Source organism: Haliotis cracherodii, unplaced genomic scaffold, assembly GCF_022045235.1.
Source record: "Haliotis cracherodii isolate W230 unplaced genomic scaffold, xgHalCrac1.p SCAF_25, whole genome shotgun sequence".
Classification (NCBI taxonomy): domain Eukaryota; kingdom Metazoa; phylum Mollusca; class Gastropoda; order Lepetellida; family Haliotidae; genus Haliotis; species Haliotis cracherodii.
The window spans coordinates 4,325,730-4,338,467 of record NW_027266281.1 but is presented as its reverse complement, the minus strand read 5'-3'; the positions used below and the strand labels follow the sequence as shown (position 1 = coordinate 4,338,467).

General features: G+C 39.6%; 1 protein-coding gene across 7 annotated transcripts in view; it reads right to left on the bottom strand.

Moving 5' to 3' along the window:
* The window catches only part of LOC139472908 (neural cell adhesion molecule 1-like), a 130,328-nt gene extending 121,509 nt beyond the window's left edge, over nucleotides 1-8,819 (bottom strand). For 2 of the 7 annotated variants that reach the window (XM_071255371.1, XM_071255372.1), the window contains exon 1: nucleotides 8,484-8,814. In XM_071255371.1, coding sequence (XP_071111472.1) covers nucleotides 8,484-8,538 — 55 coding nt within the window. In that variant the 5' untranslated portion in view covers nucleotides 8,539-8,814. Of the gene's footprint in view, nucleotides 1-8,483 lie in introns of all 7 variants that reach the window. The other 5 variants (XM_071255374.1, XM_071255375.1, XM_071255368.1 and 2 more) reach the window with 4 other exon arrangements.
* Nucleotides 8,820-12,738: the final 3,919 nt, after the last annotated feature.

Below are 12,738 nucleotides of genomic sequence, written 5' to 3'. Positions count from 1 at the left end.
TGGTCCAGACTTGGATTATTTACAGACCGCTGTCATATAGCTGGAATATTGCTATTCGTTAAACTGTATCTCAGTCATATCCTAGCGACCCGTGAAGATTCGGAGTAGAATAGGTCTTCAGCAACCCATGCTTGCTGTAAAAGGCGACTATGCTTATCGTAAGGGGTGACAAATGGGATCGGGTGGTCAGGCTCTCTGATTTGGTTGATACACGTCATTGTATCCCAATTGAGTTGATTGATGCTCATGATGTCAATCACTGGATTGTCTGGTCCAGACTTGGATCATTTACAGACCGCTGTCATATAGCTGGAATATTGTTGAGTGCGGCATTAAACAACAAACAAACAAATCATACCACTCCATGTTGGATGGATGGCGTAAGGGATGCAGTGTAAGTAGATTATAATAACAAACATAGTCAGGGTGACTCTGGGATTCAAACCCAGGACCATGGGTTTCTAGCACCCCTAGGGGCCCCAATGTTCAGCCTTAAACAGATGGGGCACTCACGCCTGTTGTTTCAATAAGAAATAAGAACAATATCAATATGACGTAACTGTTTCATAAATGATCCATCAAATTTGAACTGTCTGTATTTGCAGCTGTAGAAATTGGCACTAGTCCTATAGTCCTTGCCAAACTGCCCAATAGTTAAGGTATTATAAGGACTAGTAGAACTTTGCCATTTTTATGGGTTTTGCCATTTGTTATCATTGTAAGGACTAGTGGACTAAAACTGTTAGTTTCTACCCCTGACATGGCTACAAATATACGCCAGCATTAGAAATTGGCACTAGTCCTATAGTCCTTGCCAAACTGGCCAATAGTTAAGGTATCATAAGGACTAGTAGAACTTTGCTATTTTTATGGGTTTTGCCCTTTTTTGTTATCATTGTAAGGACTAGTGGACCAAAACTGTCAGTTTCTAACCCTGATTTGGCTACAAACATACGCATACATACACATACAAGATGGTTTTCAGTTGAACGTTTGACCAACACAGGCTGGAACTACAAGCCTGTCAGCGTGGTTATGAAGATGCGAGTTCAGGCAGGATGCCAAGAAAAGCTGCAACTATCGGTTTCCATTTCACCAGCAAATTGGACTGTTTCTTTCCAAAGCAGCAGTGTCAAAATACTTGGGATAAGTCCCCTTTGTCTTGCAGAAATAGAAATTCAGGTTATTTCCTAGACTAGTCTACAGGTTTATAATTTATACAGGGTTCACTCAAGGAACTTTCAAGGGCCCATGGGTGAATATTTCAAATATTCCAGAGGTACCACACTTGCCCATACAGCATTAAAATGCCCCATTGTATTTGAAAATGTGGGCCTTTTTTCAAATTTAAGGGCTAAAAGCACAAGGCCCACCCTAGAATTATCCCTGTTTATATGTGTTTGTTATGTTCCAACTTTCTGTTTGTTTTATTCAGTATAAAATTTTAGCACTGAGACGTGGTTCAGAATTACAGCTCCCAATGCTTCAAGTTAATGACGACTACCATCATTTGATTTTGACCCGTCCTCACAGCAATTTAGTAGTCTCGGCCTCACAGCAATTTAGTAGTCTCGGGCTAACAGACTAGCGTGAAATTGGAATGCCGTGTCGTTATGCGTTGTCAGCTGCATGAAGTCAAACAGTGCTTGATGTAATGAGGGGGTTCCGTGAATCTGGAACAGTTTTAACATGAAGAAGGCCTGGTTTAGTCTCTGGACACGAACCAACCAAGCGTTAGCATCCACAGACGTGTACAGCAGCATCAGCATCAGCCGAGACGGCCGCCACGCGACTGCCCTCACTCCTCCTCCGTGGATGGAAACAGACAACGGTCTCCCTCACCTGCTTCCTGTGTAAGAGGAGACTGTGGTTGTTGAGCGGGACATGCACGAGCATGGCGGAACTAATGTAGGGCCACGCTAGGGGGCACTGACACGTGCCAGGCTACATACGTTCTCCCTGTCTAGCACAGCTGATTTCACTGAAGTAAAATCTTTCATGGGGGTCGGTATGAGGAACTATAAGGAACTACGCAGAAGTAACCCCTCTAGACTTGCACAAGTCGCTGAGGCAATAATTATTAGTTTAAATCTTAATTTCTAGATTATGTAAATAATAAGAACAAGTTGTCCCTACAAGAGACTGGTGTCCTTTGACTTGCACAAGTCTCCAAGGCGATAATTCTTAGTTTAAATCATAATTTCTAGATCATGTAAATAATAAGAACAAGTTGTCCCTACAATAGACTGGTGTCCTTTGACTTGCACAAGTCTCCAAGGCGATAATTATCACTTTAAATCATGTTTAGATTATGTAAATAATAAGAACAAGTTGTGCCTATAAGAGACTTCCTTCCACTTGTCTAGTCTTGCCTATTGGGATAGAATTACTACACATCCATGGACTTATCTTTCAGTACAGCCTTGGTGTAAGGCTATAACCCCCTTTACTGAAGCTGTAGTGGAAGTCCCTGGGAAACGGGAATTGACACACTATGCCGATAAATGAAATGACAGCCTATTCTTTGAATATAGACGTAGCATTCAAGGTTGTTTTCGTTTTGGATTGAGTGGTATCAAATATGTGCCGAAGATTTTTTTCAAATTTACAATGGTACAAAAAGTTGATAAATTCGTGACAATATCCAGATAACATCAGTCTTCACAGACGTCATGATCATTGCAGATGAAATGTAAAAAAACTGAACTTTCTAAAAGAAAAAATTCAACACGTGAAACATGTTTGAGGCCTGCTCTCATATCAACATGCCCTGGCATCAACCCTGGAATCTGAGGAACTTTTAATAGCATCGCAACGATACGGAAGACCACGATGTGATACATATTTTGATACATCAAAATAACACACAGGCCATTAACTGAAACACTTGTGTATTAAAGATAAGTGAAAAAAGGTTGACAAACGTTTCTTTCTCGTCAGCAATCACGATACCAAGCAGCTGAGTTTTGAAGGATGTAGGCGGCCTTAGCTCACATGTGTTCCGTTGAGTAAGTGATATATATATATATGTATGTTGTATTGTCATGAGTGTGTCAGTATAGTTTTACGCCACTTTTAGCAATATTCCAGCAATATCACGGCGGGGGACACCAGAAATGGGCTTCACACATTGTACCCATGTCGGGCATCAAACCTGGGTCTTCAGCGTGATGAGCAAACGCTTTAACCACTAGGCTACCCGACCGCCCCCGTATCGTCATGTACCGCAATACATGTATCAATAGAAGGTACATCAGAGTTCAGAGTATCATTTCACCTCCAATTTTTAAACTGTCCTGTGTAGTCAAAGGCCTTAAAGCTGCGACCTAAATTTCAATTTGTCCACTGTCTAAAATTCAGAGGTAGCTAAATGACTACCTCGAAAAATATCCTGTGGCGACTAAATTCTATTGCTACAAATAGAAAATAAACATGTCTGTTACTATTTGCACTCGCAAATAATTCCTCCTAAAGTCAACCATGAACCGAACCGATAAATATCAATGTAATTAGTATTTCATTTTAGTTGATAGTTTATTGGATAAGCAAGGATATACCAATATAATCTAGTAACATAAATTGCATCTTCGTTCGAGTCACAAATTACAAATCTCTAGTAGTTTCCACTAATATACAATTCCAAGCCTAATGCTATGACTTGTACATGTATGAGTTATTTGACTTCTTGATTTTACCACTGGCTAGCAGGAAAAGACTACTTGTAGCCCTACGGCTACTAGGTAAAAACTTAAACTTTGATGCCTGAGTCATAACGTGTCCTCTAGTACTAAGTACTCTCACAAGACATGAATGAAACTCATGTGGATTTTTAAAGGCAGAATGATTCCCCAACGCGCCCCAATTTCAAACTCACCGTAAACTGAGTCACATTTTGATGGCATAATTTGCATGAAACCAATTCCCAATCCCATCATGTCAGGGTTAGACACGGCCACTTGTCCCTCAGTCTGACACCCGTCAAAATCCAGAGGGAATTCCAAATCTACATATGAATGTGGAATAAACCACAAGTCGGAAATGAGCTCCAGACAAACTTGACATGACCAACGGTCATATATTGCTGTAGATGTGACAAAAAGGGATTTGGCAGCCCTAGAAACTTACCTTTTTAGTCTACCAGTCCTTATAATGATAACATGTATAAACCCCCTAAAAATGGCAAATTTCTACTAGACCTTATCATACCTTAACCTTTGGACAGTTTGGCAAGGACTATTGGTCTAGCGCCAAACTCTACTTCTGTGGTGCGAAAAAGTCATCTTTGTGTCCCTGCATAATATTGATAATGATTTAAAAAACTCTGATAAACACTTCCGCAGGCCCTAGTCATGCCAATAGATCACAATCTCTGTTAGAAAATAAAGGGTCCTGGAGTTACTTGAATCAAGGGACCCCTAACAGAGTTAGAAACTGGCACTAGTCCTGTAGTCCTTACCAAACTGCCCAATGGTAAAGGTATCCTAAGGACTAGTAGAAATTGGCCCATTTTAAGGGTTTTGCTATATGTTATCATTATAAAGACAGAGCTCCAGATAAGCTGCATATCTGCGCAAAATACGCATCAGAAATGCAGATAAACGCAGTGAAATAAAATCCAAGCGTATCAAATACGCAACGAACATTACAGATACGCTACAAAATTAAAACTAGTACGTATCATCAAAATATTGTGAAGTAACCCTGCGTATTCGATTAGCAAATCAGCAACTTATTTTGAAATTATATACGGACATTCCGTCAACCTTGCCAAACTCCACGATGACAGTAACATCATGATCATTTGCCATCACACTTTCTTGTGGAAGTATCGCGGTATTTTTGAGTTCTATAAAGCTCTCGAACCCACACGAGACCAGTTTGCAGGGACTAGATGAATAGTGTTTTTAAATATTTAACTTAAATACCCACGTGTAAAAACTAGTGGGTAACAGAAATTTGAATACGCAGATAGAATTACTGATACCCAATGATTTTAAAATGCATGGGTAAAATACCCACAACACCAAAAGCTTATCTGGAGCTCTGATGTTATCATTATAAGGACTAGTGGACAAAAATTGTTAGTTTCTAAACCTGCCTAACACTCTCCGTATTAACATTAGAACTAGGACAAGAATCAATGACTTTCCTCCATTAAACTGCAAAATCATTCATAGTTGACATGTTTCATTTTTCCAAAATAATAATAATGCTGGCATTATTAATAAATATGGTCGGTAAAATGAAACAAAAACGCCGCAATCTTCTATTTTTAACTCTGTGTAAGACCAGGCTACTTTCATATTCCTTGTCTTTGTCATAGAACACCTTCAATAACTCCAAGTCAAAGTCATATCCCACACACCAGTAGTGTTCAAATGTTTTATTTTTTCCTATCAAATTTGAATCAGCAGTTCTAAGCGAGAGCATTGGTCACTGTACGTTTACACAAGGATATGGTCTCGCGTCCGCCCTGCCTAAATACAAATATTGGCGAAGGATTTCTTACTGCAGTAACAACTAACATCTGATGTTATCCACTAAGCCGGCTGGAACACACCACGGCGGACTGGATGGACACAAGTTGATTACACATGTCAGTGATACAGGTCCTATCCAACCTGGACTCTGACATTTGGCCCGCTATGCGGAGTTGTATATTTTATGTGTGAACTTTGATAATGACAGGAAGATTGGGACACTGACACATGAATATGGTAAAGGCTACGATCGGCAGGCTCATATTTGTCTGTGAAGAGGACAGTTTCCACAAAGAGTGATCTCGCGAGCAGGGAATGGCACAACACAAACACCCGCAACGAGTGGGTGGATTCACGAGAACATGTTGACTTCGGTTAAAAAACATGCAACATTTGTACTACTGTTTATTCCCTTATGAAATTGTGATCACAACTTGCAAATGTTCATATAAATAAAATAATGTGTGCATTTAAAGAGGTCCATTTCCGATGCATGAGACTCGAAGATAATGACACGATCAATACTCAACTATGGCCAGCCACAAAGCTTCACACAAAAAAGGTCCACCTAATTTTGTATCAAATTCACCCTCATCCATTTTACACATATTTTTTAGGGCTGGTATTTGAAGCTATGATGGACAAAAGCAGTCCCACACTTAGGCGATGGTAAAATATCTGCTTGGCTGAGTAGCTGCGTAGTGGAGGTGATTATCTCGGGTTACAATTACTACAGGCGATGGTAGGACGACTATTCTACTGCTGCCTCCATTGATGAAGGGTCCGCGGGGAGCTGGTGATGTCATGAAGCTGAGGACAATGCTTATTGTCTCCTTGGACGACAATAAAACATTATCAGCTCCATCAATGGCTGGACTACAACGATTCATGCTGTTCATACGCGACCAGCTTGCAAACACAGTTTTGTAGGTTTTCTGTTTGGAAAGTACATTTTGTCTTTGTTGCCAGAATGGTTTAGGAATTGATCAATTTAATTTCAAATTATGAAGAAGCTTGAAAATTGTTGTCACTTGATACATTATATAAAGGATATGTACTTTATTCTGAACACAGACTGTCATTAACTGAGGCAGGTACATAACGGAAAAATAAATACTTTATTTTATCAGAACAAAATTTAGCATCCAGCTGCTAAATGTTCTTATAGGAGCGTGTTGTAATAGGCTCTGAAACCACGACTCATTATAAAGAACACATGATACTTTCATTACCACAAAGAAATCTTGCAACGTATTAAAACATGTATCCAGTCTCACAAAGAGAGCCTTGTCATAATCGACAGCTGGGAAGCAAGAAATAACAAATTTATCTGGAAATCTAACTCCGTAAAAACATGGCAAGGCTTTGTCATGGGTGATAGCATCACGAGAAACAGTTCCCGTGGCACTTAAGCCAAGAGACCCTGATGCTATTCCGATAGTCCTGGAAGCTCACAGCGTTGACTTATCTCAACATGAGGATCACAGGGGAAAAAGCTCCAAGACATACTTGTGCAGGTAATCAGTTAGAGAGATTGGCAATCTATCTAACATGGACTGATCATTCAAAAAAAATATATCAATTTTGAAAAGAATGAACCATTCTTACATTCTTGTTCTTGAAAGAAATAATTGACATAGAAAAAATTAAGTCAATCACAATGCATAGAAACATTCCACCCCAACGGAATTCCTTTGTACATGTAGACACTTTTTAGGGACTCATGTTTGCATGGCGTTCGACCTACGTAAAATGGGGAAGGGTGACCAAAATTGAATATTATTTGTCATCACACCTGAATTTGAATATTAATGCTAATATATTGGTTACAAGATCTAGTCCAGGTGGAATACTACCAGGCCACCAGGACTGTTTTGAGAACTTTGACAAAAAAAACCGTCTCCTAATTCACATAAAATTCCATAATAGGCAAAGGATTGCAGCCTATCTTGTCCAGCTTACATTTCTCCAGCTTCTTTCCTTCTCAGGATTGACCATGTGAAGCCAAATATGGGCCTACCTTTTAACATATTCCTATTTCAACCTCATCTGACTTGATGTAAAAATATGCACATAAAAAACTCCAAGCAACTTAACGTATTCGTAACGATTACATACTATGAAATTATTACTCAAAAGGTCCTGCACGTTACCAAATTATGTCATTTGTGGGAAGATTGAAACAAAGACATGAAGTCCTAATGAAGGACTATTACTCACACTCATTCGACCATATCAATGACCCTTGATCTCAAATTCCAATTTAAGACACATAAATGAATTCATCACCCACTCAAGATGAGACGGGCTACTAGAAAACACAAGCCAATTAAGATTAATTGCAATTAAGGCTTGCCAATCTCTCCTGCTTTGTCTAATTGCTAATCTCTGTGGATTTTAATTACCAATGCTGAGCAATCCTACCGATAAAGGGAGCGAAGCAGCCTTCGAAAGAGTGTCAAAACCATTCACGAAAATCAACCTACTCATGAATTCAAAGTACTGTAAATGTCATGTAAGTAACGAATCCTCCATTGATGAAACCTTGAAATCGGTTCATTGGATTTGACCTAAATTTCGCAAACCGTTTTCTTTGAAAAGAAATAAATGATGCAAATTAAAGTATTGATGTTCCTATACATTAGTCATATATTAACTGGGTAGATACGATGCGAAAGCGGTTGTTCTGCGCTTCAGGCTTCGATGACTCAGTGCAGCTACTGTCGCGGCTATGCAGAACTTTGCTCATGAACATAATAGATCAACATAATTGATATTTTTCGCCATTCCGTCAGGAATATTCTGGGACAATACCTCCAATGGCTTATAATCCTTGTGTGTGGTGTATAGAAGGTGTAATCCTGTCACGAATTTGCAAAAGGAACACAAAACACACCAAAAACGTGACAATTTCGCGCGATACCTGGTATCATCATTTGAATAACGCTGTCATGTCGAAGCCGGGCTTCCGACAGTGATCACACACTAATTCACAATACTCACAGCTAAATCCTATGAGCAGCAATGACAACACACAAGGCGTAATAGATAAATCCATTCTGGACACTGTCCTTCCTCAAACTTGACCAAACAACGTCTGTTAGTAGTCTATTTCCCTCTCTTAGGCACAATAATCACTCACAGCCTCTCTATCTACTCCGACTCGGAGCAAGTGCTTGATATATTCCTACGCGCTACCAAGCCGGCTGCACTTTTTTCCTTCGCGCAATAAACCGTTACGCGAACTGGTCATGTGATGTAATTGTTGATAATGTCCACTAAATTTCCGCTTTCGTGCACATCTGTGATGGAATACCCGAGATGTTGATGCAGGGGTATAGTTCATGTAGCGGAAGGATATCAACAGGAAGTGTGATGGGTGAGGTCGAAAACGAGGGAATTGACAGTTGTCACGTGGGCTTTGTTGTGAACATGATTGTTCAGGAAAGTTGCCGTAGATAATTATGTAGTCTAAACTGGACTTTGTTGTCTTGAAGGAATATTTATAGAAACAACAACAATATGTTATTGTGTACATAAAGATAGGCCTGCCATTACCTTGTTAAGGGATATTTCAAAAAAAATTTCGTCAGAATAATTAATCCATTTATCATTGACTCACGTAAGACGTTGCATGAAAAAATTTAATACTGTCGCATTAAGTCTTTTGTCTACAGAGAATATTTAGCAACTGAATCATCAAATGACATTATTATGATAAAGCTTTCATTTGGTATTGCTGACTGCACACACAATTTAAGCAGTTGCATGTATTCAATCACGTTGTTTTTTTACTTCATCTGAATAACTTATTTTGCAGAACTAACAAACCGCTGACGTATAGGTTGTAGGAAACTGCTTTTGAGCGTCCACGAATACGTCAAATATACGAACAGATCGGTGATGGGTTGCTAACATAGGTTGAATTAATTTGGTGTTGAATGTGATTGCAGAGCATATAGATATTGAATGTGATTTGCCAATGGCACATAGTCATTGGATGTGCTTGTTGAATGTGATTGTAGATTCTGGATGTTGAATGTGATATCATATTTGATTGTTTGTTATTTAATCAAGTCAATCTTGCATCAATCAAGTCAGCGAGCCCGACCACCCGATCCCGTTAATCGCCTTTAACGCCGCACTCAGCACTATTCTAGCTATATGACGGTGGTCTGTAAATAATTGAGTCTAGACCAGACAATCCAGTGATTCATATCATGAGCATCAAACCACGCTATTGGGATTGATGACATGCATCAATCAAGTCAGCGAGCCTGACCACCCGATCCCGTTAATCGCCTTTAACGACAAGCATAGTCGCCTTTTACGACAAGACTGGGTTGCTGAAGACCTATTCTACCCCGGATCTACACGTGTCGTACATTTACTAAACACATCCAGCGCGTGTATCGGATCTGCCAGGAACCACAACACTGTCCAGGTTCACCAGTCGTAACTCCCATACTGTAACATATGTACGATAGTCGGAACTCCCATACTGTAACATACGTACGATAGTCGTAACTCCCATACTGTAACATACGTACGATAATCGTAACTCCCTTACTGTAACATACGTACGATAGTCGTAACTCCCATACTGTAACATACGTACGATAGTCGTAATTTAACTCCCTTACTGTAACATACGTACGATAGTCGTAACTCCCATACTGTAACATACGTACGATAGTCGTAACTCCCATACTGTAACATACGTACGATAGTCGTAACTCCCATACTTTAACATAGTCGTAACTCCCATACTGTAACATAGTCGTAACTCCCATACTGTAACATACGTACGATAGTCGTAACTCCCATACTGTAACCTAGTCGTAACTCCCATACTGTAACTGACGGTATCCTTTAATGTTACACACAATTTATATATATTATTTTCAGAACATGCATTCAGAGTTAAGATCTACAGCATCCAAAAGGGCGAATGCACAATACAAGCTCATGCATGACTGGGATCACCCTGTGACATTGTCCCGGAGTGTATATATATATGTTGTTTATCTACTCGTACAGAGGAATATACATCCCTGGTTTCTCATACAATATTAACAAATATGATGGAGATCGATATCCCAGCGTCTGTTGCGTCACTGCACGTCGTCCGACAAGTCCCGATGGCAGACAGCCAACAAACGAAGGTATATATACTTAGTTACCTACGTGCAATTCTTTGTCAGCATCTACCTGATCGATCATCGATGTCTTTGTACTGGTGGCCTTGGTTGACTGCCTCTAATTGTTATTACATTATTGAAATTTGTTGCAAGTTAACAAGTACTCCCCTGTCGGATATTAGAATTCAAGATGGTTTCCATTCTCTGTATGTCCGGCGCAACTTCGGTGTTTCCGGATATGATTTGAAACATTGTCCTAAAACTGAGCCTGTCTTCACTGAAACATTGTGTTTATACTGTGCCTGTCTTTACAGAAGAATTGTGCTAAAACTGCGCCTGTCTTCACTGAAACATCGTGCTAAAACTGCGCCTGTCTTCACTGAAACATCGTGCTAATACTGTGTCTGTCTTCACTGAAACATTGTACTAATACTCTGCCTGTCTTTACCGAAACATTGTATTAATACTGTGCCTGTCTTCACTGAAACGTTGTGCTAATAGAGTGCTTGTCTTCACTGAAACATTGTGCTAATACTGCGCTTATCTTAACTGAAACATTGTGCTAATACTGCGCTTGTCTTCACTGAAACATCGTGCTAATACTGTGTGTGTCTTCACTGAAACATTGTGTTAATGCTGTGCTTGTCTTAACTGAAACATTGTACTAATACTGCGCTTGTCTTCACTGAAACATCGTGCTAATACTGTGTCTGTCTTCACTGAAACATTGTGTTAATGCGGTGCTTGTCTTAACTGAAACATTGTGCTTATACTCTGCCTGTCTCACTGAAACATTGTGCTAATACTGTGATTGTCTTCACTGAAACATTGTGCTAATACTGTGTCTGTCTTCACTGAAACATTGTGCAATACTGTGTCTGTCTCCACTGAAACATTGTGCTAAAATGATTTGAAATATATGTGAACTGACACTGCTTTTTGGAATGTTTTCAAGTGAAACATATGCTAGGTCCAGTTGTTGTTTATTAGCAAGGTCATACCAAAAGACGTTAAAAGATGGTACTTGTTGTTACCCTGTCTGGCTAAAACAAGGACTGGTCAGCTCGGAGTATACTGTGTCTGAGTGGGGTATTCATGTTAAACTGCGGCATGGTATCTCAGTGAGCTAGCACTATAAATCGGCATCTGTCCGGACTTGTACAAGCAGCCACACACACACACACACACACGTGCATGCACGTCGCTATATAAGTGCAATAATCGTTAAACCCAATTTCACCTCACCTATTCAGCAAGGTCAGGTGCGCCATCGGCCCATGTCACAACAGTTGTACAGCAGCCATTGTTGTGATTAAATTTACATCAGCAGTTTTGTCCTTAATTGCATAGACTTATACATATACATAGCCAAATTTCTTATGATATTATATTTATCACTTGACATCAAGACATTGGATTCATGTAATGTGGGAAATACATAGTAGTTTTTTGGAATGTACTGTTCACGCAATTCGGCAAACATCGTGCATACAAACATGAAATGATACTCATCCTATACCAAACCTTTTTTACAAACATTGCAAAACCTTGCATTTTACGCGTGCTCGTGGGTTTCACCGAAGTGGTAAACGTCTGAGACCTGCATCACTTCGGGCTTTCCTCCCACATGAAGCTGACACGCCGTAATATAACTGTAATACTGTTAAAATCGGCGTTAAACCCAACTCACTCACTCACTCACTCACTCACTCACTCACTCACCCTTGGAACATTTGCATACCTGCCAGTCTCAATTTTTAGTTGATGAGAACTACATCTAAACTTTGCTAAAGCAACACGAAACTTATGGATAGAAATATACTTAATATAATGCTCTTGACACACTATAGGTTTATACATAGAGTAATTGAATGTTTTTGCACCATGTGACAAGGATGCATGCCAGTCTTGCTGATAAATACATGTTGCTCTTACCATAAATTCTGATAAAAATGATTGTATAGAACTTATATGTTATATTTGGGGTTACTCGTTTCAATAATGCACCCATTGTAAACCCAAGTAGATATTCTCTAACCCAATGGAACGTCTAAACAGACGTTGAATTGATTATACTTAATTGTTGCTGTGTCTTTTGCATGGCATACGGGTTAGGC